Source organism: Ceratotherium simum, chromosome 2 (genome assembly GCF_057802395.1).
Source record: "Ceratotherium simum simum isolate JZ-2026a chromosome 2, ASM5780239v1, whole genome shotgun sequence".
NCBI lineage: Eukaryota > Metazoa > Chordata > Mammalia > Perissodactyla > Rhinocerotidae > Ceratotherium > Ceratotherium simum.
Genome location: NC_141901.1, coordinates 40,481,892 through 40,509,834, shown reverse-complemented (window position 1 = coordinate 40,509,834; position 27,943 = coordinate 40,481,892). Strand labels below are relative to the sequence as shown.

The window sequence follows — 27,943 nt, the reverse complement described above, 5'->3', positions numbered from 1 at the left end:
GGCCAGGAGGAACATGGCCCACAGGCCACCTGGCAGCCTATTCGGTCTGCCCCTAGAGTGACCACAGCCAGACCTCTGCCGCCAGTGTCAACAAGGGGTCAGGCCCGTCCCTTACCCAAGACATTACCGTAGCCAGATCATCCCCAGCCGGAACTTGATCTGGGGCCAAGGACTGTAAACAGTGAACAACTTAACACTATCGTGTTCGCTGGGGTTTTGTTTATATACCTAGGGTCACCTGAAAAACACCTGCTGTTTAACCTGAGGTCTGCTTAACTCCTCCTGCAGCTAGAGGAACTGGAGCCCTGGTTTCTGAGAGGACGTGCGGAAGCCCGCACGCTTCCCAGCAGGGCTCCAAGGTCAGGCCCAGGGTCAGAATCTGCTTTCACACCAGAGTGACAAACAGTCTAAAGTCTAGCCTGGCTGAGCACCTGTCCCAGGTTCACGGACACCCTCTAACCTCCCTCTTGCTTCACAAAGACTGGGGGGGACCCAAGAAGATGACAGAAAACCACCACCATGGAATTCCCAAATAAACGAGAGCTCCCAAAAAGTGGTCTGTGCTGCCCTCTGCCAACCACCCCCGCCTGCCTTTAGGGGCCAGCTTTTCTAGTTGGGCCCCAGAACCCCAGCTGGCAGGGCAGGAAGAGTGTCAGAGACCTCCTGTCCACCCACACCTCTTACACCTGAGGAGACTGGCAATCTGAAGAGGTTCTCTCTGAAGCTGCCGAAGGACATAACATCCCAGGAGTGGGTGCACGCATGGGAGCACACACAAGGGACAAGGCGCTTACAGACACCTGGATGACAAAATCTGGACACAGACACACATGCCCGAGTCTTGCCCCTCAACATGAGGCTGTTCCTCCAGCTCTCTTACCTGCCCCAAGGGACTTTCCTATGTACAGGGCTGGGTTCTGGATTTTTACTCATCGTGAAGAGGTGGGATTTTGCGGATATCTGTACTGGTGTCTGGGACCTAATATGGTTCAACTCTGGAATGGGGGCTTGGGGAGGAGGGAGAAGTTTAGGGGTCTTTTGGTCTAGTCAGATCTCATCCCAAAACAGCTCTAACGCAAGCCATTCACAGGTGAGAGCATCTAGGGAAGGGCACAGGTCTCTTCAGTGGGAAAGAGACCAGCTTCCTTGGCCACAAAAATGCTCTGAAACAAGGTGACAAGGCATTTTCCCCTGGGAAGTCCACTCTGACACTGCAGCTTGGCGTGCAGGGAAGGATGGCTCAGAGTGTCACAGGCTGTTCTTGGGAGGGTGTGGGTGGGTGACACAGGCCAGGACAGCCCTGGGGACCCAGGACGGCCCAGGTACTGGGTGTCCTGTCTGAATTCTTCTACCTAAAGACCTCTCCCATGTCTCCAAGTGACTCTTCACCTTCAGAGCCCTCTCCCCAACCTCATTAGTCTTCCTCTTCCCCTCCTCTCTCATCACTCCACCACCAAGCCAACATCGGGGTGAAAGATCCCCTTCCTCCTCCTCCCCACTGCTCTGGAGCCCCCACGTGGCTTTCCTAGGAAGCTGGATAAATCTTCCTGACCATGCGTCCTCTCTGGCCTCCTCAGCCTCCCTGTCTCTCCTCTCCCTCATTCCTTCATCTCCCCCAGGAAGCCTTGCTGAACTGACCATGTCCCCCTCCCCACTCCTCACCCTTGGTTGGCCTGAATCATCTGCTCAGCCCACCTCTGGCCTGGCTCCTCCTCAGATGGGAGAGGCCCCTAAGGAGAGGGCCTCCTTTCTCCATTAGGTCCTATATTCAAAATAAGGGATACCCAGTTAAATCTGAATTTCAAACAAAACAGTGACTAATTTTTTAGTATAAGGATGTCCCAAAGACATACTTCTGCTAAAGTATGTCCCAAAGACATCCTTATGCTAAAAAATTAGTCACTGTTTTGTCTGAAATTCAAATTTAAGTGGAGAGGCCATGTTTTCTATTTGCTAAATCTGGCAACCTTAATCAGGAAGGGGCTCCCCCAGGGCCGGCCCTGTGGCTTGGTGGTTAAGTGCGCACGCTGCGATGCTGGTGGCCTGGGTTCGGATCCCGGGTGCGCATTGAGGCACCACTTCTCCGCTCATCCTGAGGCCGAGTCCCACATACAGCAACTAGAAGGATGTGCAGCTATGACACACAACTATCCACTGGGGCTTTGGGGGGAAAAAATAAAATAAACAAAATCTTTAAAAAAAAAAAAAAAAGGAAGGGGCTCCCCCAAATCAATTGCCTTCCTCAGACTGGGGCATCTCCCAGGGAACATCTCATCTTCCCTCTCTGGTCCCACCTCTCTCCCAAGGCCAAGCGCACACAGCTACACATCACACAAACACTCACCTGTGTTGTAGGCGGTGGGCATAGAAGAGAAGGGGAGGCCTTGGCTGAGTAAACTTGGTGTTGCCACGGAAACCACTGGGGTGGTGAGCGAGTGGGTAGACTGGGAGACCCCAAGGCGCTGGGCATTGTTCTGCAGGAGAAAACTGTCTGTCAAGAGGTGGAAGATGGGTGGGCTGCTTTATCCCGGCCCTCCATTCCAAGGCCAAGCTGGGGTCCCTGAATCCCAAGGCTCAGGTGGGATGCCTCCGCATGGAGGCCCCCCGTAGATACACAAACACACGCTGGTGCATTCACAGAGACACCGAGAGCCATGGAGAGAACGTGCACAGACAGATCCATTTACACCTACACACGTGCAAAGAGCAAGGCGCATATGCTGGCCCTGTGGCCCCACACCAACCCTGGGCCCAGTCTCCTAGGGTAGAGTGAGAGAGGGAGAGACATCATTCTTCTCCTGGCTAGTCCCTCTGGAGTCTACTCCCCATCCATCACACCGCAGCACACGCCCTGGTAGGAGTGTGCTGGCATCTGCGAGCGGAATGCGGGGCCTGGCGTGGCGTGTGCCTGCGTGTATGCACACACGTGTGTGGGGCTGTCAGCTCCATCTGCCGCTGAGTCACTTGTTTATTCCAACTCCACGCTGGGGCCGAAACTGCCGCCGTGTTGGCCGCCAAAGCCTGCCTGCCTTTTCCAGGCTCTCTGGCCTCCCGTCAGGGAGCTGGGGAGGGAGGAGCCCCCCACCCCACTCTTGGCTGAGGGTGAGTATGTAAGCGTGTGTGTGTGTGAGAGAAAGAAAGAGCGGCTGTGTATGCCTCTGAGTGCCTGTGAGATGGGCTGTGTGCAGGAGGGAGCACAAGGGAACAGAGGGGAGGTGGGGAAGCCCCCCCATCAAGGAAAACTCCGGCCTTGCCTTGGGCCTTAGCTTCCCCTAGAAAACTGATTTTACTGATTTTAGAAGGGGTGTCCAGCTGGCACCCCTTCTAAGGAGGTCCCTGTCTTGGGCTCCAAGAAAGCTCAGTGGGCCTGAGTGGAATCAGAGGGCAAGTACGGTCCAGCCCTTGGTCCAAGAGCCTAATCTAGGCATCTTGGGACACATCGCGATGGGATCTCTGAGGCCTGGGGTGGGCCCACTGCCCTCACACACACACGTACACACAGAGAACGGTGTGTCTGTATGAATGTAACATCACACAAAGACATCCACATACACACAGCTACACACACATGCATGTCTAACCCCTCATCCCACCCCATTCACCTCTGTATCCCACTTGACACTGAGCACAGCTCCTGGCAAATAACCAAATAAACAAACAAAGCACACTACACACACAGGCGAAAGGACAAGGGCACACACATACTCCATGCTGGGGGACCACAGAGCAATGGGCTGACCCAGAATTCAAAGCCACAGCAAACATCTCATAGCCTCACTTACCAGATCTAAATGGTCCTCAGTCTGGGAGCAGAAATAAAACCAAGGGGATGGTTCAGTCTCTAGCCTCTGCCCTCCCCTCACACCCCTATCCCCATGGCCATGCCATTTATCTCTTTGCATAGGAGCAGGATGGCTCTCCCCATCCTAAGACAGAACTCTTCACTGTCCTGACTGATTTCCAGAAGATGCCACATCCCTATGTCCACCAGTTAGGAAATCCTCAGTCTAATTCCCATCCCTCCGCTGTAATGGCAAATCCCTCCTATCATCCTCCCCATCACAGAACCTTCTCTCCCACCTCCTGTCCCTTTTTACTGCCCTTGAGGCTGGTACTTCTGTGTTCCAACCTCTTGTAAGGCCCTCTGGGAAGAAAAAGCTCATGAAAAGCCATGCTTCCATGCTCTCTCTGGGGAAGTCCTAACTGCTGGTTAACCTTCATCCCTCTTGACGGAGGCTGGCTCTCTCCTCCCTCCCCACCCTCCCATCTCCCGCCCCACCCCTCCACCTGACACCCACTCACCAAGTGATGCATCAGCCCCTTCCCTCCCTGGGAAGTGATGACCCTCAGGTCGGGCTTGCGGCTGGGGGCTCCAAGCTGGGCGCTGTGGGTGGGTGGGGGCGGAGACTTGGCAGGGATGACCTTGTTTAGGCTGTTGCCATTGGCCACAGGGAGGAGGCCAGGGGAAGCCCGAGCACTAACGTAGCCATTCCCTGGAGAAGTGAAGAGATGAGGGTAAAAGAGAAAACATGGACCCACCCCTCAGCCCTGTTAACGGTCCCCATGCCAGTACTTCTGTCACCCAGAACCTCTCAAAGCCATGCGCAGGCTTTGAGGGGGTGCAGAGCTCTCTGATTCTCCCCTAAAACCACCCTGTCTTGGAGTAAGGAGAGAACAGCCCTTATTCCTAAATCATTGGGTTCATCCCCTGCCCTGCCTCTAAGCTATGTGTGATGAGGCTGGGTGGTAGGAGCTCTGAGGTTGTAGGAACAACTGGAAATGGAAACCACAATGGCCAAGAGGTTCTTCTGCAGCCAAGCCTCTCCCTGCCTTTTCTCTTCTTTGGTCTCCACGAACAGGAAGTCCTGCACCTTCTGATCCCACAACCTGCCCCCAACTGGGGCACAGGGACCCAGGTTGGAGAAGGGGTGGTGGCCTAGAATTTGGGCCTCGATGAGGATCCTGGTCACCAGGGCAAATCAACCACTCAGACTGCTCCCTTTGCCATGAGCTGGGGATGCTGTGATTTGGACGAGCACATGACGGGACACCCACAGCTCTGGGGACTATAAGCCATTCACTGGTGGTGGTGTTGTTACTGGCACCAGGGGACTGATTAACACAGCCACCACTAAAATTAGACTGGAAATAACAAGCATAATAACTATCTTTTACATTTGTTCCACACTCCACAATCTACACAGGGCTTTCACACACATATTATCTTATTTATCCTTCAAAATGGACAGGCCATGTATCATTAGCCCTATTACAGAAGAGAAAACTTGAGACCTGGTTGGCAGAGGTGTAATGACTTGTGCAGGGCCACAAAGCTTTCCACATGCTTGGCTTGAGGGCAGATAAGTATCACTGTTTCCTTAAGGTCTGCAGGCACTTCTTTGGCCCTCTCCTTGGAGAGGGAAGGGTATTCACCCATTCCCCTATTTCCTGACCCCAGTACATAATTACTGCCACGGGAGTATTAAATGATGCCTAGGGCTAAGCTGGGGGATTCTAAAGCTCAGAGATGTGCGGGTGACCACAGTCAGAAGTGTCACCTTGCTCTGTCCCCTGAGAACACTCTGTTGCCCTGGAAGTGTGTAGCTGTCTCCATCCCAATTCCCGGATCACTCTGGGAATGGCAGGAATGTCAGGGTGACGTCAATGGTGACATTCGAAGTCATAGTCACCAGCCGGACAACGGCACAGGGCAGGAGGGGGCTGTCAGCTGCTGGGGATGGGGGGATAAGGGGAGAACAAGCTTTCTTCTGTGGCTTATAGATGTGTGCTCACAAGTGCACATCTAATGTCTGGATATTTTCATGAGAGTGAGAATGTCTGCATATATACGCAAGCCCGTGCCTATTGTCTGTCAGCAGCGCCAGATACTCGCATCCTCCACATCCCAACCAGACGCCCTCACTCCACTGGAAAAGCTTGGATCTTCTCCTCCAACTAGAATTGTTGGTCCATTCTCACAGTTTGCTCAGAATTCCCTGAGCCTACATCTCTGCTGATCATCACCAATCACTGCTACAAGACAAAAAAATGCCAGGGCTTAAAAATCCTCAGACTCTATATCTAACTCAGGTCTTGGGATCTTCTTCTCCTCTAATCCAGGTCCTTATTGGTCCCTGGACCCCCGAGGCCACTGAGCAGGCAGACCCTAGCCCACCCCCAGGCAAAAGGGCCGCTGCACTCACCGACAGGGCTGGGGCAGGCTCCGTTAGCACTATTGAGGTCTCCCCCCAGCATGGCCCCTGAAGGAGAAACAGAACCATGACGAGCTGACAGGACACCCCCAGCCAGAGTGAGTCTTAGGGACTCAACAGGGGAAGGAGTCATAGTTCCCTCCCTCAGGAGCCACAAACATGGGAGATTGCTGTGGTGGGTGAAGGGAAACACTCATTGTTGAAAACAGAATCTCGAAGTCCCCACCTCACCTCATTTCTACCTCACCTACTCACCCATCAGCCCCTCACCTGCACTGGCTGGCCGCTGGGGCAGGCCAGGAGACACACTGTTCCTCTGTAGTGCTGGCTGCTGGGGGGACAGGAGCCGTGGGTCCGTGAGGGATGATGTCACCAGGGAAGGGGTGACCAGGGAGCCGCTAGGATTGCTGAACTGCAGTGAGCTCTGATTGGACACGGGCACCGTGACGGGCATGGCAAAGTTGGGGGCCGGGACAGCTGACTAAACAGAAAATAGAGAGGAAGGGTCAGGTCCAGGTGACCCGTTACCCTGGACCCACTCAGCCTGAGAGGGCAGGCAAGGGTTCTTCTAGTCTCTGGGCAGTGCATCCTAGGGCCAGCAGCTTGATCTCTCTGCCCTGGGCCCTCCTGGAGCCCTGCCTGCCACTCCCACCAAGAAAGTCCGTTGGTGGGACTGCTTTGGGATCAGTTCTGGCCCAGAGAATGAGAACAAGGCTCTGTTCACTGCAGACAGGACCTGGAACCCCCCTAGTGGAGGTGGGTTAGTCCTCAGCCAGGCAGGACACACAGGGAGCAGGTTAGAGGCCCTGAGTACAGACCCAAATTCACACACACAGCTGCTACAGGCCTGCGCCATGGGCGAGGACATGATTTCACTTGCAGTCTTGCACCCATCCAGCCTGCTGCAGAGGGTGCTCACCCCACCTCACTGCCTTCCCCTTCAGCAATCTCTGCCTCCCCTAAACAATGCTACAGAGTATCTTAGGCTGGGGGTGTCAGGCCCAATGGGGCCTGTCCCCCAAAAAGATCCGGACAAAGAGCACATGCTCTACTTTCCTGTCATCTAAGGATCTCAAGTCATCTACACACTTCTTGTTGATGAGGGGGACACTCCAGGTCTCTCCTGGCTTATGCTCCTTCCAAAACAAGTCTCAGCAAGTGTCACAGGTTTATCATGACCAAAGTCAGAGGTTCCTCAGTGGTCACCAATAGCCCCAGCATGGCTCAGAGCAAAACATCCATCAGAGGCAGCCGAGGGCCGGGGCGGGGCGCGAAGCCACACCATGCACCACAGGGAGGCTCTCCTCCATGCGACTACTCACGGCCAGTCTATAACTCTGCATCATTTTATCAAACTCCTCGTCTATCTTTTTATATTTCTCCTCCGTCTGGGGGGTCAGGGCAAACACCTCGTCCACCTCAGGGCTCTCACATTCCCTGTGCTTCTTGTGCAGCGCCTGGGGGGGAAGGGGCCGGGAGGGGGGGCCAACAGAGAGAGAGTGAGTGGGGCTCACCCCATAGCGCCGGAAGAGCCCGTCGAGCTCCTCGCTGGCGCGCCGGTACTTGTCCTCCAGCAGGGGGCTCTGTTCCAACGAGTCCTCCCCGTCGGGCTCCGGGCTGTCGCAGCCGTTGAAGCCCTTCTTCCTCAGGGTCTGTAACCGCACCACTACCGTCAGGGGGGCTGAGGGTCCTCCCCAGCCCGCCTCCCTGGAGCTCCTTCCAGCCCTTCCCTAAGACCCTCCTACTTTTCCCCAATCTCCTTCCTCAGGGTTCCCAGCATCTCCCCAGCCCCCTCCTTCAGTGTGCCCCATCCCCTCCTGGGGCATTGTGTGAAGAAGCAGTTGGTGGGGGAGGCATCAGAATACAGGGGTCACATGGAATGTGGCCCTAACCCAGGGAAGGCACTTGGCACAGAGACACGTGCTTCTAAGGTGATACGTGGGGAGGGGGCTCTCTGGGGGATGGGCTGAGGGGCTGGTGCCCTGGGCCAGCCCTGGCCTGACCACTCTTTGGTGAGCACCGGCCAGAGGCACAGAGACTTCCCCAGGTGAAGACATTCAATGCTGGCTTTGCCCAGCTCAATCCCTGGGTTCTGCTTAGAAGAAGAGAAAAACAGAGGGAAAGAGAAAGAGAGAAATAGAGGGAGAGAGAAATAGAGATGGAGCAGAGAGGGAGAGGAATCAGAGTGAGAAAGGCAAAGAGGGAACTGGCATTTCTTGAGTCCCTACTCTGTACCACCCTGTATGCTGTCCGTGCCTAGAGGCCAGAGCTTCTCACGTGCATGTGTCCACACAAAGCAGGGACACACCTGCTGGGTCTGGAGTAGACCCCAAAGCTGCCCTCTCCATGCTGAAAACAGCTTCACAGATACTAGTCTATAAAATGAATGCAAATTTTACATTCTAGCCCAGAGTAAATCTGTTTTCTGTAATATAAAAATAAGGGAATTTCCTCCAAATCTCTGAGTTAAAGCCTCACTCCAGGAAGGCAGGCCTGGGGCTTCCAGGCAGCCTCTTCCTCGCCAAAGTTCTGTACCTCCAAGGCACGCAGACCTCAGTGGGTGAAGCAGGAACAGGGACCCACAAAGGGACAGAGACAGAGCAGGAGAGATGGAAACAAAAAGGGAGACAAAGAAAGGAAGAGTCACATGCAAGAGCAGACCAAAAGATGGAGAAGGAGGAAAGAGACAGAGAGAGAATCTGAAAGAAGACAGAGCAGAGAGCTGTCATGTCATGTCTGACAGACATCCAGAAAGGCTCTCAGAGAGGGCTGGAGTGGGAGTGCACTGGGTGGGCAGCCTCACCTGACATCTACTCACTGCCCCTCCTTCCTCCGCGGGCCCAGGGTTTGTATGACAGGATGTGGGTTTATATCTGTGTGCACACAGGTGAGGGGCTAAGAGGGGCAGGTGTACACGTGCATGTGCACAGGCAGGTCCCCATGTGCGTGCTGCACGGGCACGTGATGTGCAGTTGGCGGCAGGGGTGGGGCCCGGGTGTGTGAGCCCACCTCAATGATGTCGGCGTTAGTGCGGCTCTCGTGCGGCTCGTTGTACTCCGTATACTTGAGCAGCACCTTGTCCATGTCGGTGCTGGCATACTGGAACAGCTTGTTGGAGTGGTTGAAGATGATGAGCGCGATCTCACAGTCACACAGCACACTCAGCTCGTATGCCTTCTTCATCAGCCCGAACTTCCGCTTGGTGAATGTCACCTGCAGGGGTGTGGCCAGGTCTGGCTCAGTCAAGGCCTTCCCAGGAGTCCCAGTCTACAGGCAGCTGGACATAGCCCCTGCCTCGGGAGTCCCCATTCTCAGGGTGACACAGCCTTGTTCTCAGGAACCCCTGGTCTGGGGAACAAACAGGCCAAGACCTCTCTGCCAACACATGGCCGAGACACGGCCCAGAGCCAACTCCCTGAAGGGAGAGGATTTAGATGGACAGAACTCCACACCTCTGTGCTTGAGGCTATGAAGAGGTCAGGGAAGGAGGAGAGAAGGTCTCCCCGGCTCTTCCCCTGAAGTAGGAAGAGGGGAAGGATCCATCTTGGGAAAGGGGGAGTGCCCGGGCACGGCCTGAGACTTGCACATGGCTCCTGGGCAGGAGCACAGGTCTATTTGGCTGCAGCAGCAGATGAGACTCAGAGTTCTGGGACACAGGGTTCCAAGAGCTGCAGGGAGATGGGGGCTCTTCTTCTCCCAACTCAGCCCTTCCCCTTCCATAATAGCCTCCAGAGCCCCCTTCTTCCAGGAAGCCCTCTTGGGGTGGCTGAAAGTAGTGGAGGCAGAGGCCAGCTCTCTGCCCTCACCCACTCTCTGTGTGGCTCCAAGACCTCCTCACCTGTCGGTTCCGCTCATCAGTGATTCGCTGGATCTGAATCTTTTTCCTCCCCATCTTCTCCGGGGATCCTCAGTGCCAAGGAGGGGAGGGGATCGCTGGGTGGTGGGTCTCGGCACGCCTTACACTGTGCTCATGAACGGTCTGGGACCAGCGCTCAGTTCATGGTCTGCAGGACACCTTGTGCACAGCCTCCTAGGAGGGGTGGTCACGAGAGGACTGTCAGGCCTGGCAACCCTCAGCCCTGCGCCTTGAGCACACAGGCCAGGCTCACACATCCCTGTGAGAGGCCCGCAGCATCAGAGCCCCATCCTCAAAGTGAGGAAATGGTGGCGACCTGAGGCGATGGCATGCCACAGCCAGGCACAAGCTGGAACTCACACTCAGGGCCCAGGACTCTGATCTAGGCTCTTTCCACACCATCACTACTGCCCTCAGGTCCTAGGTCAGACAGAGTATGGGGAGCTCCCTGGCTTCTAAGGGTCTAGGTCCTAGAGAACAGCCCCCCCTCCCCCTCACTTCTTCTCCCCAGAGCCTGCCCAGAGTACAGACACCTGGGTTCACCAGCTGCCCCTCTGGCCTAGAATGGTGCTTCCCGTTCTGGAGCCTGGTACAGAGAACGTGCTGAGTGAACACCTGCTGAGGCTGTGAACAGCTAGCACAGTGTACCTAGTGCCAGGATGGGAGTGCTCTGGGGCCCTCGACTCAAGAACATACCAGAGCAGGTCCAGAGCAGTGGTCCTCATACTCATCTTATGGAACCCGGGAGCCTGGAGTCCCAGCGTGGGGCTGGGGCTGCAGGACCCCTATTTCCCTTCAACCAGGGCTCCTCCATGCCAATCCTTTACTCAGCCTTGGCCTAAAATTTTTGTTTGAAGAAAGGGTTCTGCTGCTTTAAATAAACAAAATAAATAAACCACCCCTCTAGACCAGAGGTCTGTAAATTTTTCCTGTAAAGGGCCAAACAGTAACTATTTCAGGCTTTGCAGGCCATCCAGTCTCTATAACTACTCGACTGCCAGTGTAGCATGAAAGCAGCTGTAGACAACACATAAACAAATGAGGGTGGCTGTGCTCAATAAAACTAGATTTATAAGAGCAGGCATGGCCAGATTTGGCCCATGGGTCATAGTCTGCCGACTCCTGCTCTACAGGAGGGCCAGCTCTAGAACCCAAGTTCGGTCTGAGTAGTGCTTCCCAACCTTGTTCACCGTGAAGCACACAGAGAAAGTACAGAGCCTAGTCACTGGCAGCCTGGGGACGCAGGCACCAGGCGGAGGGATCCCTGTCTCAGTACACCTATAAACCAATCATGGCCCACAGAGCCAGGGTGGGAAACAGAGCCCCTGCACTGGACAACTCCAGGATGGGAGGGGGCATGGGGATGGCAGTCCAGCCTGGGCCAGAAAAGCTACCTGCTCTCAGGTGTGGGCAGTGCCCACACAGGCTGGGTGAACCCTCGGGGACTGGAAGGGCTCAGGGTGGGATGGAGGCATGAGATGACCCCAGGGTCCCTCTAGCTCTGTGATTCCAGGAGAATCAGAGGTGGAGCCTTCTGGGAGATGGTGGAGGGCAGTGAGCATGGAGTCCATGCTTTCTCAAGCCACTGATTGGGTCCTGAGAGGTGTACGGCCCACAGAAGTCCAGCCTCCCCTCCAGAGTTCCCCTTCCACAGAGCCCCTGCCAGGGCCCCACTGCAGAGTCCAGAAAGGTGAGCTCTCACCTCCCCGCAACCTAACCTGGGCAGAGGTATCCAAGGAGCCTCTGTCTGACCTCCCCTCCAACCTGGGCAGAGGTGTCACTGGGGTGTTTGATGACAGACACACCTGTAATTAGGAACCCCCTCCCCAGCCCCCATTTCCAAAGGCTGCTGAGCTTCCTTGGAGCCCTTCCAGCTCCACTCAACCGTGGCCCCCACGGTACCACAGTAGATGCCAAAGTTCAGCCTTGGCATCTTGGCCATGGAGGGAAGGGGAGGGGATGGCAGGGACTCTATGGACTTGGGAGGAGCCAGGACTGTCCCCTGGGCTTTCCCTAGCCCGGCTGGAAAGAGAGCTTCTGCTTTGTCCAGATATCTTCAGAAAACAATGTGCTCCCTCCCTACACCTAGAAGGACCCTCCATCCCTCTCTCTCCCCAGAGAGGGATCCCAGAACCTTCTTCCTCTCTCTGTTGTCCTCAAGATGCTCCATAGGCCTTGAGCCTCCTACTGTTCCCCCTCACATACCCCCTAGGACAATACCAACACCAGCCCAGCCAGCCCTGAGTGGCCCAGCAGCCACCTCATTCCTTGCCTGTGACCCCCACCTCTGCCAAACCCCCACTGCAAAGGCTCCGCCCAAGGATTTCAGCTCCCCTGCTTCCCAGTGCAATCCAAAGGCTGTACTTTCTAGAGCTGCAGTGGTACGGGCTTGGCAGGCAAGGTGGGGAGGGCACACTAAGGGCAAGGGGGGGCAAAGAAGAGAGCTTTTAAACAGGATTCTCTGCTGTTGAAATCCCCTTGAAACCCCCAATCTAGACTGGCAAATGCAGTCACTGTTGCACTCCCCCGGCTTATAGCATCTACCTTCCCTCCCCCTCCCACTTTACATCTCCCACTGGCCACCTCTGGTTCATAAGCAAATTCCTGCTGAGATGTAAGCTCTCTCAGCTCATGGCCAATACCCTCTTCCTCCAAGTTGGGAGAAAATCCTCTCTCTGCTCTCACGATCCTCAGAAAAATCATTCCTGCCATCTAACTTCATTCCTTTGGTTCTCCCAATTAGTCACTCTCAGCGTATCCTGTTCTTTTCTTTCTAGCACTTATCACGGTTGTAAATTACAATTCTGTGCTTCTATTAAATGCCAAGCTCCCAATGAGACTGAAGCTTCCTGAGGGCAGGAACCACATCCATCTTTTTTACCACTCTATCCCCTGCAAGGAGGAGCTCAGGAAATGTCTGTTCAGGAAGAAAGGATTGTTTCATTGGTGAGACCCTGTGAGAAGTCCTTCTTGTGGTCTAACTCCCATCAGTCCTGCTGCAGGACCAGCTCCTCTCACTCTGTCCTCTGTGGAGACAGAACACTTCCTCTCCCAGCTGTCCCTGAAGCTTGTCCTTTGGACACCACCTACCCTCCAACCACCCCTGCCACTCCAGTCCTCAACCCTCCCCACCCTAGGGCTGGCTGGTGCAGAGGGTGAGACTCTGAAGTCTTCTAAGGAGCAGCCCTGAGCACATGGAGATGGAGAGGATGGGGTTGCTTAGGCAACTGTCGCCTGGCAACCAGCTCCCTGGCTGATCTCCTATACCGCCCCCCCACCCCCCACCCCCGCCTCATGCTGGGGGAGCTGGGATGCGAGAAGGATCAGAGCTGAGAAGACAGGGAAGCCACAGAGACCCACTGAGCATCCTTTGACAACGGGAAGTCAGGGTTAAAAAGACCAGGGCTCGTCTTTCCCCAATCTCTGCCAAGGTAGCCCCAAAGCACTTTTTATAACTCTACGTTCCCAGGGCCCCTTCTCCATTGCTGCTCCTATGTCTGTGCCAACACTGCCAGAGGAGAAGATGCCCTGCCTTGGGCAGTCCTTCCTCCTATCTAACCAGGAGCCCTCCTCCAAAAACAGGCTACGTCTGTACTATTCTTTTCCCCCTTCCGCTATCCATTCTACATTGTTGCAGTCTTTGAAAGTCCTGGGGCAAAAACATGCACTCAGCCTTGACTTTGGAAGAAGGGGTGGCTGGGGCCTGGGTGGGCGCAAAGGATCCCAAACTGACCCTATCCAAGGTATGCGGGTCTATCCTGTCCAAGCTTCCCTCCTACTCAATTAGGGAGGTTTTAATGAACACCTGGACCTCCTTAATTAGCCCTCTGCCTAATTACCTAACCAACTGCCAGGAGCCAGAGGCCTGGGCATCTGTTCTCCAGATGTGAGCCTTTTCTCCCCAGGCTGGCCCCACTTCTCTTCTCCTTTCCAGCCTGCTCCTCCTCTAGGAAGCCCTCCCAGATGACCTGGCTTTTGGCTGCTTCTCCTGGTGCCCAGGGCTTGGGAGAGCTTAACGCTGCCATGGAGACAGGGGGTTGGTCAGGGTGGCCCTCCTGCTCTGAAGGCCCCAAGGCCCGCCCAATCCTGACCTCAGGCCACAGCTATGACTCCTTGGGCTGGCAGCATCTGTGTCACCAAAAGCACCCCCTCGAAGGCTCTGGCTACTCCTGATTCACCCACTCAGGGCAGCACTGGCAGGAGAGGGCTGGGCAGGGTGGACCTCCTGGGGGGCGGGAGGTGGGGGCAGACAGAGGTAGGGCCTTTTCCGACAGAGATAGAAGGAGCAAAGAGGAAGGGAGGATGGCAGCAGGGCTGAGCCTCAGAGAGGCAGGCTCAGGCCTACCGTCTGGGGGAGAAGGGTGGTTGCAGAGAAGCCTTAGCAGATGGAGACCAGAGAGGACTCAGGGCAGGAGGCTCATCTGACACCACCCTCGACGAGGAGGAGGGGCTGAGGGAACCAGAGATGGTGGGGGATCCAGAAGGACCCCCATGGACAGCCCTTGTTCCAAGCTGGGTTAAAGACCCAACAGGAACTTGTGGGTCATGTTTACATGTAAATGAGGTGCAAATAATATACGAAATGTACCCTAAAGGGGGTCTTGGTTTGGAGGGGATATGGGAGAAGAAACAGGCCCCTGCCTCCCCCAATGTAACACCTCTTGGTACCTGAGCAATATTCAAACCATTCTCGGGTTTCAGAATGATGCTATCTCAGTTCCTGTGTGAGGGTGGCCTGGGGCCAGTGGGGAGAGTTGTGGGGAGAGGTCAGGGGGGCCTCCTGGAGCTGCAGCTGCAGCCGGGCAGCCCTTCCTGGGGAGCTGCAGGAGAAGTGCCTTCCAATGGCTAGCCTCCAGCCCCTCTCTCCTGCTGTGTCAGGGCAGTACCAGCCACCCTTCTCCCTTCCACCCATATCCACCCTCCGTCCCAGAGGCTCAGAGGAATTGCAGGGCATCTGCTTCCAGAGCTGCCATACCAGTGCAGGTCAAAATGGAGCAGATGCTCAGAGAGGCTGAGTGAGCAGCCGCCCATCACAGAGCAATGGGTTTCAACCCTGCTCTTTCACACGGTGAGAAAGACAGCTCTCATTAAAGCAGGCCCTTCATCCCTTCCTCCCAGGCTGCTCAGGGCTGCAGGCTGTGGACTGGAGGGGAAGGCAGGAGGCGCTGGAGACAGCTGTCATCCCTCCTCCCGCCCCTTCCCCGTGGCTGGGCTGCAGGGCATGAAATAAGCAGCAGGCGCTGGGGGAGGGGGTGACAATCCAATCCACCTGTCACCCCCACAGTCAGGCGGCCTCAAGCAGTCTGCTTGCTAACGAGGGAGGAGGCGTGGGTGCGGCAGACACGAAGGGGGTGGCAGAGGGGGACAGACACACAGACGCGGAAAGGAGACAGAGAAAAAGAGGTAGAGAGGCCAAGAGGAAGGCAGAGCATGGCACAGAGGCAGAGATGGACAAAGAGAGGGTCAGAGAGAGGGAGCGAGACCAGACAGAGATAAAGATTCAGAGAGAAACAGGTAGAGAACAAGAGACAGGTGCGACAGCTGCTCGCAGGAGCCTGAGGCTAGGCCGGTGGTGGGGGCGTAACTTGACAGGACACCACCCCTGTCCTCTGAAAACTTGCAGTCCAGCCAAGAGACAGACAAGGGAAGGAGAGATTCCACCTAAGGCGAGGGCAGGGAGAGGCAAGGGGCTCTCGGGGACCTGGACAGGGCCCAGACCCCGTTGGCCTGGGATGGAGCATCTCCCCAGCCCCGAGGGCAGGCCCTGAGAGTGGGCAGAGGTGAGCACAGGCCCAGGGCCTCCATTCCTACCCCACCCCCAGGACTCACAACCTTCCTAGTCACTCTCGGAACTGCAGCTCTGGGACCTCTTCCCTCTAAGCAGAGACACATGCTGAGGAGCTCTGGAAGACAGGGTGGGAAGGTGAACCCAGTGACCACCCCCAAACACTGAAAGATCGGGCCCAGGCACGAGGGCCCAGGGGTTCACAGCCCCTGGGGTATTTACACAAGGAGCCCTTCCTTCACAAACACTGCACTGGCCCCAAAGTGGGGGCATTACCCCTCCGCAGTCTGAGCAAAGGCAGTGCTGGGGTCTCACACCGTCCCACCCCCCAGCCTGTTGCCCACCACTGCTCCCTTGCTCCTCTCTGGTCTCCCTCTTATGCTCCATTCTCTCTGGCCCCTCCCCCATGGCAGCCTCTTCTCATTCACCCCAGAGTTCTTCTGGGGTCTGCTCTCAAAGGCACAGGCGAGTCCCCATCCCTGATCCTCCTCCCTTTAAAGTTCTGTTTGGCAGGCTCACTCCCCGAACCTCTGGTTCCCACCATCTTCCCCTCCCTCGGGGACTCCCCTCCCCCAGCCCAGCAGCCTCAGGGTTGGGCAGGGGCTATTTTTAGCCTGGGCACCGAGCTAATTTTAACTCACCGACAAGGGACCTGGGGGCGGGCTGTCAGGCTGGGGGGGAGGGAGGGAAGGACCAGTCCAGGAAAGCTGGACCCGGGGCAGGGGTGGTCTCAGGTCCCAGGCGCCCTAGGAACGCAAGTGGAGGCAGGCACTGTAGCCTCAACTGAAGCGACAGGAATCGACTTGCCAAGAGGAGCACCAGCGTGGGGAGCAGGGCTGGGAGCCCTCCCTCCAGCTTCCGCTGGACAACTCTCTCAAGCCCCACCCTAGACTTTCCGCCCTCTTCTCCTTGGCAAATCTCCTGGGACGGGGTCATCCTGTTCTCTGCCCAGGAGATGCCTCTCCAGTGAGGGTCTGTCTCCTGAGCCTCCTCCACTGCTTCCCCACCCCAGCTTGTCCTTCCTGTAGTCTAGCTCTCATCCTTCCTGTAGCAGCTGTGAGGTTGTATGCCTCCCTACAGAAGCAGCAGCCAGCCTCCCCGCCCCCCAGGCTCCAACACCTCCCACCCCAGGCTCTGACCTTCCCCTAGTGGCCTCTGGACTGGCTCCCAGGAACCCCCCAAACCTCGACAGTTCCTAGAGCCACCCAGCCTGATCTCAGGAAGAATCTGGGGGCAACAGGAGATTGAGTCCTAGTAGAAAAGAAGTGGGTAAAGTAGAGCCATGAATAGCCCAGGGAACTATGGGGGCTCCGGGCAGGGATTCTGGATGCCTGGGTCTAGTCCCCGCTCTGGCCCTAACTCACTGTGTGACCTTGAATAAGTCACTGCCTCCTCCTCCCTCCAGGCTTCACCCCACTGGCCAGTACAATGGGTGGGTGGAGTGGACTAGGTACCCAAGTGCCCCTCCAGCCTGGAAATTGGGTTCCTGTGAGAGGCCCACAGGAAGGGAGGCCAGGACTGGGATTCCACAGAGAGGTAACAGAAAAGATGGCCTGGCTGGGTGCACTATCCTTCAGCTTGCAGGGGGAGGGCAATGTGGAGGCCAGAAGAGAGTAGAAACGGGGCTGATGAAGAGAGAGGTGCTTTCTGAGCAGTGAGCCCCACAACAGATGGCCAAGGGTTGACAGAGGCTCATGGTCAGCCAGGGCAGGTGCCAGGTGGGGCACACAAGGCCCTGGCAGCAGAGATTCAGCCATCCCAACCTCCTCACACACCTGGAATGCCTATCAGACCCAGGGCTTGGGCCCCTGCTTCTAGTTACTGAGTGGCGACTGGCCTAACGTCAATGTCATGGTCATTAGTGGGGCCAGTTCTAGGACCCAAGCCTGAGCCTTGCTTCACGATCAGTAATGACTCACCACTACTCATTTGCATGGGGATTTGCATAGTGTCTCTGACCTTATTCCATCAGGCTCAACTTCCCATTCCAGGACCTGGGCCACCCCCAAACCAGCATCCCTGGGCACTTAGGGACCCCAGGTAGTGTTCTTGGTACCTCAGGCCTCCAGTCCCATCCTTCTCCTCCAGAAAGCATGCCTGAATTGATAAACACCCGTGATAGTATTATTTGTCTAGAGCACTCAGTCCAACCGGGTCCCCCACTCTTGTCCAGGTCCCCTGTCCAGGAAGGGAGAGGGGCGGGGGGAGGTGTAATTATGAGGAATAAGCAAGCACTGCAGCTAGAGGAGTTTAATAAATTCATGGGGTGAAGTGTGATGGCTCCACACCGGTCTGGGGGCTCCCCAGAAGAAACTCCCCATTCCCCCCCCTCAGTGCCAAGGTCAGGGCAGCAACAGGATAGGAGTGGCTTGTCCTTTACTTCTACCTCTATTCCCATTTCTAAAATCCACCCCAAGAGTGCAAAATGAGAGGAAATGGTCTAGTACAGCAGACAAGATATATGCAAGACTACAGAGAGGACTTCCCAGGGCTGAGTTCCTGGCCTCAAATTAGTCTCTGGGGCTCAAATTTGCTTTGTTAGAAGTCACCCAACCCAGCATGGGCAGCTGGTAACATTTGAGAGAGCATCGGGGCCCCGGCACTACACTCCAACCAAGGGGAGCTGGAAGACAACCAGTCCCCTGCCTACCAGGAAGAGGTCAAGCGGACCTCCGCTTGTCCAGGTGTAGTATCTACACTTCCAGCCACACCCTCTGAAACAATGAAGCCTGGCAGTGGTCTCCTATCCTGGGAAGTCGTTCCTGCTATCTAACCACCATCCCTCCTACTGTAGCCAACTCTAATACTGCAACCTAACCTACTTTCAGGCCTCTAGATGAGAGTGGTGGACAGGGGCCCCTGTCCATCCGAAGCCTTGGCTGAGGAGAGGTGGGGGCGGTTGGGACGGTTAGTGTGTCACCTTCCACCTCCCCACCCAACTTCCCTCTGGGGTCTCAGGAGACAGAAGTGAAAGTGGCAGCTGGGGCCTTGGGGGCGGGTCAGCTTGAGAGCCGTTGGGGTGAGCATAATGCCACTAGTGCTGGGTCTGGGCTACTTGCCACTGCAGCAGGTGGGCTAATGGTTAGATCAGGGGAGGGACTTCCCATGGAAATGAGGGCATGGGGTAACTAGGGAGTGTGGGCCCCTGGCCAAAAGAAGAGCAGGATGAAGAGGAAAAAGTGGAGAAAAGCAGGCAGTAGACAGTCTCAGAAGGGCCTTCTCTTCCAGGCCAGTGGTTTCTCCCCTTATTTAAAGAGCAAGATCCCTTCTTCCCTCCCACAGAACAGGGGCAGGGCTGCTCTGGCTGAAGCAGATGAAGGGGGTCCGAGCCCTGGCTGCTGGGAAGTGAGGACAAGGAGAGAGGGCAGGGGGCCTGAGGCCTGGGTCTTCAGACTGGCCAGCACCAATTCTGATGGAAGGGAAGGTGGAGGCTCAGAATGTGATGTGTCCACGCACAATTACAGCCAGGGGGGCGAAGGAGGCCAATCCAATCAGGGAAAGCAAATCCTCCTAGAGACATCATGACCTCAGGAAGCCACGCAGGATTTAAAGGGGCCGCTCAGGGTGGCGGCCAGGTCTCCTTCTGACTCGAAGGACAGTCCTCTAAGCCCCTGGCAGGGGAGGGTGGGCAGTGCGGCTGCGTGGGCCTGCTGAGGCGGCCGGCCAGGCAGCTCTTACAGGATTAGCTTGCTGCTTTCAGGACAGGTGCCAGGTGAAGCTAAGATGCCCAGCCAGATGGGAGGGGGCCAGGCGGCCAGTGGGGGGGGGGGGCGTACCTGCACACAGCTATGCAAATACCTGCCCCCTGATTTGATTTGTGCTCCTCACCCTTTCATGAAGCCACTATGCAAAGACCCCTCTGATTTCTGCCAGCTAGGACCCCTGCCTACCAAGCTTTCTCTGCCATTCCTATGATCTGGAGCTATCCTTCCCCTGAGTGGGAAGTCCTGCCTGTTGTCTACTCTCAATCCTTCTGCTGTACTTTACAAGCAGGGCCCCACCCCAGGGAGCAGGTGAGGGGCCAAGAGGTTCCTCCTCTCCCCTCCCCATCAGCTCCCCACCCCTTGGGCTGACAGGTGGGGGAGACAAGAGGGAGCAGCTGGGCCAGGACACCTGTCCCCACCCGGTCAGCCTGGGCCCCACAGGCCTGCCATGGGGTATGCAAAGGGGAATCAGCAGAGAGGCAGGCAGCTGTGGGGGCAGGAGGAAAGGGGCCCAGAGGTCAAGGAGAGATGTGACTAGGAAGGCCTGAGCACCCCTTTAAGATCAGCCCTTCCTCCTGCTCTACCTCCAACCATCGTCCCTCACCATACACATAACACATGTGTGCTTTAAGGAGAAAAGCTCGAGGTTTGAGGTCATCTGCTCCATCCCCTTGTGTCCATGTTACTTGATCCAGCTGGAGTGGAAGACTCCACGCAAAGGCAAAGAGACCGACCCCTCCTTTGCCCACCCACGCCCACTCCCACTGTGTGTTTTCCCTTGAGCTTCGGGGATGAGCTCCCTCTTTTTCCTTATTCTCCCAACCCTCAACTCCAGGTATTTGCTGGCGGGGTGGGGGTGGTGAAATCCTGAGGAGTAAGTGAGCATGCAGCCAGAGGGACTTGTTAAGAGTCGTGGGGCGAAGTGTGGAGGGGGTAGGTTCTGAGACAAGGAGACAGCTGGCTGGGGAGGGCAGGGCTGGACTCAGCTTCCCCAGCCCATCCCAGGGTCAGACTGAGCCCCAGGCCTGGAGGTCTCCTCAGGGCCTCCTCAGTCCCCCTCCACACCAAGTCCCCACCCAGGGACCTTGACCTCACCCCAGCTTCTGGGTGGCTGCTTAGGGTTGGAGCTGATGTCTGGAAGAAAGGAGGCACCCACTTTCTAAGCACCCGCTCTGTGTGGAGTACCACACATTTTCCCCCTGAACCACCTTCCTTTCCCAGTGAGGCATCTCTCTTTCACAGAAATGGAAACCAACTCAGAGGTGGGCAGGGACTTGCCCAAGGTCACCTGGAATAAGCGGCAGAGGTGGGCTGACTTCTGAGCACAGTGCTTCCCCGCACAACCCGGGCTGAGAGCAGGCAGGGCCTCCCTCCACCTGAGAGTTAAGGCATGTTCCTTCCAGCGCAGATTCCCTAATTTCCGGACCTGGGAGGCTCACTTCGGCCTTGTGTCTTGCCTTCAGACAAGCCCAGGACTCTTGTGGCTCAAGTCTTCCCGCTCCAGTCTTTCTCCTCATCCATCTCAGCTGGTAGCTGAAGGGGGGACTAACGGGTACCCAGGAGGGGTCTCTGAGTGTCATCCATTCCTGCCTTCATATCCCTGCTTTGGGGCTTTTCTCCCATGGCACTCAATCAGAAGACAATACCTTCTCAGAAAGCACATCCCCCCCCCTCAACTTGCCACCAAACCCTAATCCTCTGCCCTCTGCCAGGGAATCCTACTAGGTTAGCTCTTCCCTTCACCAAATCCTGCTCCTTCTCGCCGGTCTCCCTGGACCTCCTTTTCCACTGCCCCACCTGCAGAGCAGGAGCCTTCCCTCAACCTCCTAACTGGGAAAGCTGGAGCAAGTCCCTTAAATCTCTGACTCAGTCTCCCCAAATACAAAAAACAGTTGTGGAGAGAAATAAATGAGTCTCCATACGTTTCCATGCGCAGTACAGAGCTGGGCACACAGGGATTCAGCAAATGGAAGTTTCCTTCTTCCAGTCCCCAGGAACCTGAAAAGTTTTAGTTTTCTGTCTCCAAAGTATATTGGAAAACAGGGAGAGTGGGTACTGCCTGAGGGTAAAGCTCTCTTGACCAGGGGTCAAAAAAAGCTCCTTCTCTATATGCTTCCCTGGTCTGCCCAACTCCTAGGGGAGTGGCCAGAGCACTCCGCCAGAGGCACCAGGCCAAGGTCAGTGACCAGGCCTAGAGCCCAGAGCCTCCTGGGAGGGTGAGTTTAAATGAGTAAATATGGTCCCGCCTGGGTGTGGCTAGCAACAAGCAAGAGCTCCAGACAAACCCCTCCCCTCCCACCCTACAGCAGAAGGGAGAAAGACCCAGGGCAGGTACCACGGCCTCCCCTCCCCAAGGCTATGGGGGTCCTGTGCAGAATCAACGAATGCATCCCCCTGTCTCCACGCCGGGCCAGAAGCAGGGCTAGGCTCCCAGGAAGGACAGGTTGTAGCAGCAGCCTCAGAAAAGGAAAAATGAGATGCAAAGGGCCTTGGGGATCACCCAGGCCAGGGATCTGCCCCAAAATGCCTGAGGGCTCAGATGTAATCTTGACACCTCAGAGTGGCCTCGCTCATCAGGGTGAGTGGGGAGGGCAACAGAGACCAGCAACAAACACCGGGGTGCTCTGATCACCACAAGGCTTGGTGAAACTCCTGCACATCTAGAAAGCTGACTTACCCAAGGGCACACGGTCAGTGAGGGGCAGAGGCAGGCTGGGCCAGGACCACAGAGAGGAATAAATGCGGGGGAGGGGGCTGTGAGGGGTAGTGATGGAAGTCAGCCGGAGCTCCTCAACTCACAAGGCACACTCTAGGTCTGCCTGTCTGTGGTCTAACCTCAATCCCTCCTGCTCTAGTCAACCCTTCTCTCTCCAGAGTGCTTGCACGCCCTTCGCATTCTTGCCTCCAGTCCCCGCACCCTATCCCCAGTCTCCAATCCTTTAATCATCTTTGCCATTCACTACCCCCCCACCCCCCACAGGGCGGCAGCTGCTCCGTGGGTGTCTACACACTGGTGTGTATGCGCCACACACCTTCATGCGTGTGTGCCACCACGAAATGCTGTGGACTTCCCAGGTGCATTTGGGCATGCCCGTCCGCACAGACCCCCACCCAGCCCCCACAGCCCCAGAAGACTCTCAGCCCCAGGCAGGGGAAGAGAAGGGAAAATAAATATTCCAGGAGCCAAAGAGCACCATCCCCACGAGGCCAAAGTTCAAGGCCTTTCAGCAAAGCCACCAAGAGCCACTGGAGAAGAAAGTGCTTTGAGACCCCCTTCTTTCCCAGGCCAAGTTAGAGCCATCTCTCTCTCTCCCATTTAGCTCCATTGGGAAGTTCTTCCTGAGGTCTAAGCCCCAGCCTGCCTGCTGCAATTGTGGACAGACAAGGCGACATCAACTGCAGCACAGCAAGGTGTCCAGCTTCCAGAGCAGAGCTGCTAGTACCTAACACCTTCCCCTCCCCCCCGAGTAAGTAACCAAACTGGGACAGGACAGACGGTTGGCCGGACTCCGGCCCCATGCCTGGCTCATAAAAGCCACCAGCAATTACAGTGATGCTGAGGCTATGCCGGCCCCACCACCATCTCCTTCTTCCCTTTAAAGGGAGATAATTGCCGCAAACCAGTTGGCCTCAGAGAGCCTGGAGAGTCCCAGCCATGGCCTGAAGGGGTGGGGAGACCCCGCCACCACATGCCACAAGACCCAGAATCTGACACTTGAGGATGGGTTCCAGGCCCACATCTGATCCTCATATAAACTGACAGAACCCAGGTGAACACCAACCATGACTTGTGCCCAAGAGGTCGAGGCCTCTATTACCCACCCCACCAACTCGTCTTCTCCAATAAGGCCACCACCCTCTGGACTAGAGGGGCAGAGAAGCAGGGGCCTGGCTCCAAATACAACTAGGGAAATGCTGGACCCACTCATCTATCCCTGCCTCCCCTTGCACCCGCAGAGGTACAGAAGTGGGTGGCAGAGTGTTCAACACAGGGCCCACCCACACCAGGCCAGGGTAAGCACTGAGATTCTGGACCCAGTGCCAAACAGGGAGGGCAGGGGGCCCCGCTGGCCAGAAGGTGAAGGTTTACAGCATGAGCGGAGGGCCAGGCCTCTCTGAGGGCACAAGGCCAGGGATGCCCACATGAGAGAGACCTTCCCAGGGCAGGGTCAGAGGAAGAGGGTGGGAGGGGCTAGGTCACAATCAGTCCCGGTCTAACTCCAAGGCCTCCTCTCCCCTCTACCTCTCAGGGACCAGGGGGCCTATCCCAGCCTCTTTGCTACTAGTCCTCTAGCCCCCCACCTGGGGAGTTTACCCTCCACCTTCTCCCCTCATCACACCTCCCAGGAAAGACCCAGGGAAGATTAAAAAAAAAAAAAAAACCTGCTGGAGAGAGATTATATAACAGCAGCCAGAAAGACTATCATATCTCCCAGCCTATAAGATGAGCCAGGAGCCAAGCGGGGCAGAACTGGGACGCCCAGGCCCCTTCAGCCCAGGGGCAGCAGATACAGAGTGAGGTGGACAATGGTCAGCGCTCGCTACCCTTCCAAGTCCTCTGCCACTCTGTTCCAGGCCTTGGATACAGCAGACAGAAGCTCCAGCCTAATCTCCCATGCCCATCCCCCAACACAAGGGTTATGATGCTCTCTGACTGGGTCCTGCTTCTCCCCTTGGACCAAGGCCTCCAAGAGCAAGGATTGTGTCTTCCTTCCTACGGTCTCTTCCTACTATGAAGCTGTGCCTGAAAGACTAGTGGCAGTGTGACTAAAGCTCTAACACAGATTTGCTGTGTGATCTCAGGTAAAAAGCTCGACTTCTCTGGTCTCTAAAGGAGCATGAGGGAATGCTCCTCCTTTCCCCAGACTCCTCCCCCTACAAATGTACATGCACATACATACACTTACATACACATATACAAACACATATGAGATGTGCTGGCAGGGTAGAGGAGTTACAACAAAGAAAATATGACCACTGAGACCCAACGGTCCAAATGCCTGTGTGGCGGAAGTGGGGAAAGAGCTATACATAAGCTCCAGTGTCCCCCAATCACCCCATACAAATGGGTCCTCAGCAACCCTCACACTGATCCCACCCCACCCCCATCTCCTGCCCCACACACTGGGAAACCACAGGAAGGAAATTCATTCCCAGGCAGGCCGTGGGAGCTGGGACAGCCAGGCTAAGTCCTGGGGCGGGTGTGACCCGGCGGCCACAGGCAGGCAGACATCTGTGAACACTAACATGTGCCTTTTCAATGCTCTCCTTGGTCACTAAGACTTCCCTGTTGGGGAGTTGGAGGAGAGTGGGAGGTGAACAGCTCCCAAACTTCAAAACACCCAATCTCGTGCTGGCCTGAGCTCCCCTCCTATCTCCAGGCCAGAACAGCCCAAGGTCACCGCCCCAGACGGTGAACTTCCCATAGTCCAGGCTGGCCCCTGAACTGCCTAGGAGACCCACTGAAGGGAGAGGGGAGAGGGGCCTTTGATTTCCCCCAAACCAAAGAAACCAGGCCTACAAGGAGACCTCAAGAGTGGGGCTGGGCACCGGGTAGGGGAAACAGGATCCACCCACTGTGCCCTCCCCCAACCCATCAACAATGCACTGCTTAAGGGGAGGCAGAGAGAACCTCCCACTCAGAAGGACAAACCTGGGATAACCTAGTCAGTGGCTCCAAGTGTGCCCACACCCAGCAGCCCTCCTTTATGGGAAGAGACCTCAGGAATCTGCTGAGAGGTCAGTCTGAATTACTAGGGAGAGGGAGACCCTTTCCCCAAACCCTGTAAGACCCAAACCTGATAGAATGTGGGCTGGCACTGGGGGGAGGGACTAGATACATTCTAGTCTTCTTGGCCCTCCCTCCCCCAAAGCCCCTCCAACATTCCCCAGACCCCCACTCTTGGCCCAGTTCAGCCTGCCAAAGGTGGAGAGAGGGGCCGGAGAACTCTTGCCCAGATGCTGAACAGCTGCAAACTTCTGGCCGGGGGTTCTTCAACTGGGGCTGCTGACAAATCAGATCAAGGGTCTCGGAAGCAGGCTAAGAGATCCCAAGGAAGGGTCCTGCGTGTCCACCTCCGTGGTGACTCCGCGTCCCAACTTCACAGGCACCCGGCAAACCCGGGGCCCCGGACACACACACTCACGCACCCCAACCCACCACCCCGGTGTCATCTGAACAACATCCCCCCTCCCTCCCCCGCTTCCCAAACAGCTGCGGCTCCCCCCGCCCCCACCCTCCCGCCGCCCTCCCAGGCCCCCTTCTGCACCATTTCGGGCCAAGGAGGAGGGAACAGGCGGCGCGAAGAGGGAGAGGGAGGGAGGGCCGGCTGTTAAAATGTCAGTCGCTCCCGGCTGTCACCGGAGACCCCCTCTGAGGATGGCGCCCCTTCCCAGACCACTCGGAGGCCGTCATAACCCCTAGACACCAACAGACCAGCGCGCCCCCAAGCCCACCCCGACCCCAACACCTAAGGGAATTACAGCCCACTTCACTTGTCCCCCACAGCCGACTCCCTAACACAAACAGTCCCCATGTAATCTCCCACCAACGCCACACGAAAACACAGCCCGCTCCGCGAGTTCCTCCCAGCCTAGGAGGCCACCCCATCCCACCCCTCAGGGGGACGGTCTAGACCACCCTCCACCCCAACCCCAGAACGGGGTGGGGGAGGGGGCCTCTTAAAGCGGCAGGCGCATTATTTTTCCCTACTCACCGGCCCCGCTGGGGGAAGGGGGGTGTCACAGCTGGTAGGGGGTAGCCCTCGCCCCTGGTCCGAGAGATCTTCAACACTGGGAAGCCGCAGATCCGGGCGGGGGGAATAATAAATGAGGCCGGCGTCCGCGCGGGCCCTGGGCGGCGCCGGGGGGCCTGGGCCCCCGTCGTGGGCGCGGGGGCGAGCAGGCGGGCGGCGGGCAAGCAGGGGACCGGGGCCGAGCGCCCGACCCGCCTCGGCTGTTGTTGATATTTTGCTTCCTTCCTCCTTTCGGGCTCCAAAGGTAACTCCTCCAGCCCCCAGGAGTCGAGGCCGACGTAGGCACAGCTCAGCCTAGCTTGAGGGGTGGGGGAACCGGGGTGATGGACAGGTGGGGGGGCCAATGGGAGGAACCCGTGGGGGCGGAGGGGCGGGGCCGGAGCAGGGGCGGTCCTGGGGACGCGTCCCCGCCCCTCGCTTCCCTGGGGCCGGCCGGGCCGGGCCGGGTCGGCCCCCACCCCACCGCCCTCCAAAGCTAGGCTGCAGCGCCGGGAGCGGCAGATCCCTCCGCCAGACGGGAGGGAGGGAGGAAGGGACGGAGCCAAGCGAAGTAGCGAGGCGAGACCCAGAGGCCTTTAAAGGGATCGGCCTGCGCCCGTGGAGCCCTTCCGAGCTCGCCGGACGGCCGCCTAACACTGCTGCCACCACGCGCTCAAAGAGGTCCTTTCTGGGGAGGCTCCGCGGCTGCGCGCACACTCTCACAGACACACGTTACCTCGACATCCCCACCCCCCTCCCGCCAGGCCCCCGGAGAGTTGGGAGGTGGGAGTCTAAGTAGATAAATTGAGGGTAGACGCTAAGTGGTGAAAAGATTCCATCTCCCCCACTTAATGTGTGCCGAAGCCCCACTTAAAGGGACACGTTCATTCCTGGGGAGTTACCTGGGGAGCTCGTTTGCTCCCTCTACCTGTGACAGGACCCCTCCCCTCTCCGGGCCCGGCTCGGCAGACGCCCAGCAATTTAAAGCTACAGCTCATACTTCTTGGGTGACCTAATCCCCAGTGCCTGCGGGCCCAGAGCACTTACAGCCGAGGGGGGCAATTTAAAGGGGCGGGACCCTAATTTCCCCCAGCACAGGAAACGCCCAAAAGCATTTTGTTACAGAAGCAGTAGTAGCTCTTTACAAAAAATGTAAAATTTAGAAATTCCTGGTTGCCCCAAGGTGTGGTGAATCTTTATGTGTCCTACAACAGGAGTTTAGGGGCCAGGCCTACTGGATAAATGTCCCGTCACATTTGCTCTCCAGCATTACTGTTACTTCCAAGTCCTGCTGCTTTCTACCTGGAGCTTGAGGAAATGATGGAATCTGGCTTAGATCTCAAAGAACCTTGCAGAACAGAAGGGCACTCAGTTCTTCACACACCCTGATTTCTATCTGGCTGGGTCTGATTTACTGAACAAAGACTCTGATTCTGGGTTAAATGCCGAAGAGACTAATATATACAAAGAGAGGCAGCATGTCATGGTGATTAGAAGTATCAACTTTGGAGTAGTCAAGTTGCCTTGGTTCAAATCCTTATTCCACCATTTATTAACTGAACACAGGCACATTATTTAGCTTCCCTGTACCTCATGATCCTCAGGGGTAAAATGGAGATGGTGATAATAGTACCTAACTCATAAATTTGGTG

At 56.5% G+C, this 27,943-nt stretch overlaps 1 protein-coding gene across 5 annotated transcripts in view; it reads right to left on the bottom strand.

The window, feature by feature from the left end:
* Positions 1-26,675, bottom strand: part of MEF2D (myocyte enhancer factor 2D) — a 33,418-nt gene extending 6,743 nt beyond the window's left edge. The window contains exons 1-8 of one of the 5 annotated variants that reach the window (XM_087441758.1): positions 26,274-26,642; positions 10,051-10,242; positions 9,222-9,425; positions 7,727-7,864; positions 6,483-6,693; positions 6,204-6,260; positions 4,303-4,493; positions 2,345-2,474 (exon numbers count right to left, since the gene is read on the bottom strand). In XM_087441758.1, coding sequence (XP_087297884.1) covers positions 2,345-2,474; positions 4,303-4,493; positions 6,204-6,260; positions 6,483-6,693; positions 7,727-7,864; positions 9,222-9,425; positions 10,051-10,104 — 985 coding nt within the window. In that variant the 5' untranslated portion in view covers positions 10,105-10,242; positions 26,274-26,642. The other 4 variants (XM_014791997.2, XM_087441743.1, XM_087441750.1 and 1 more) reach the window with 4 other exon arrangements.
* Between the last annotated feature and the right edge of the window lie 1,268 nt (positions 26,676-27,943).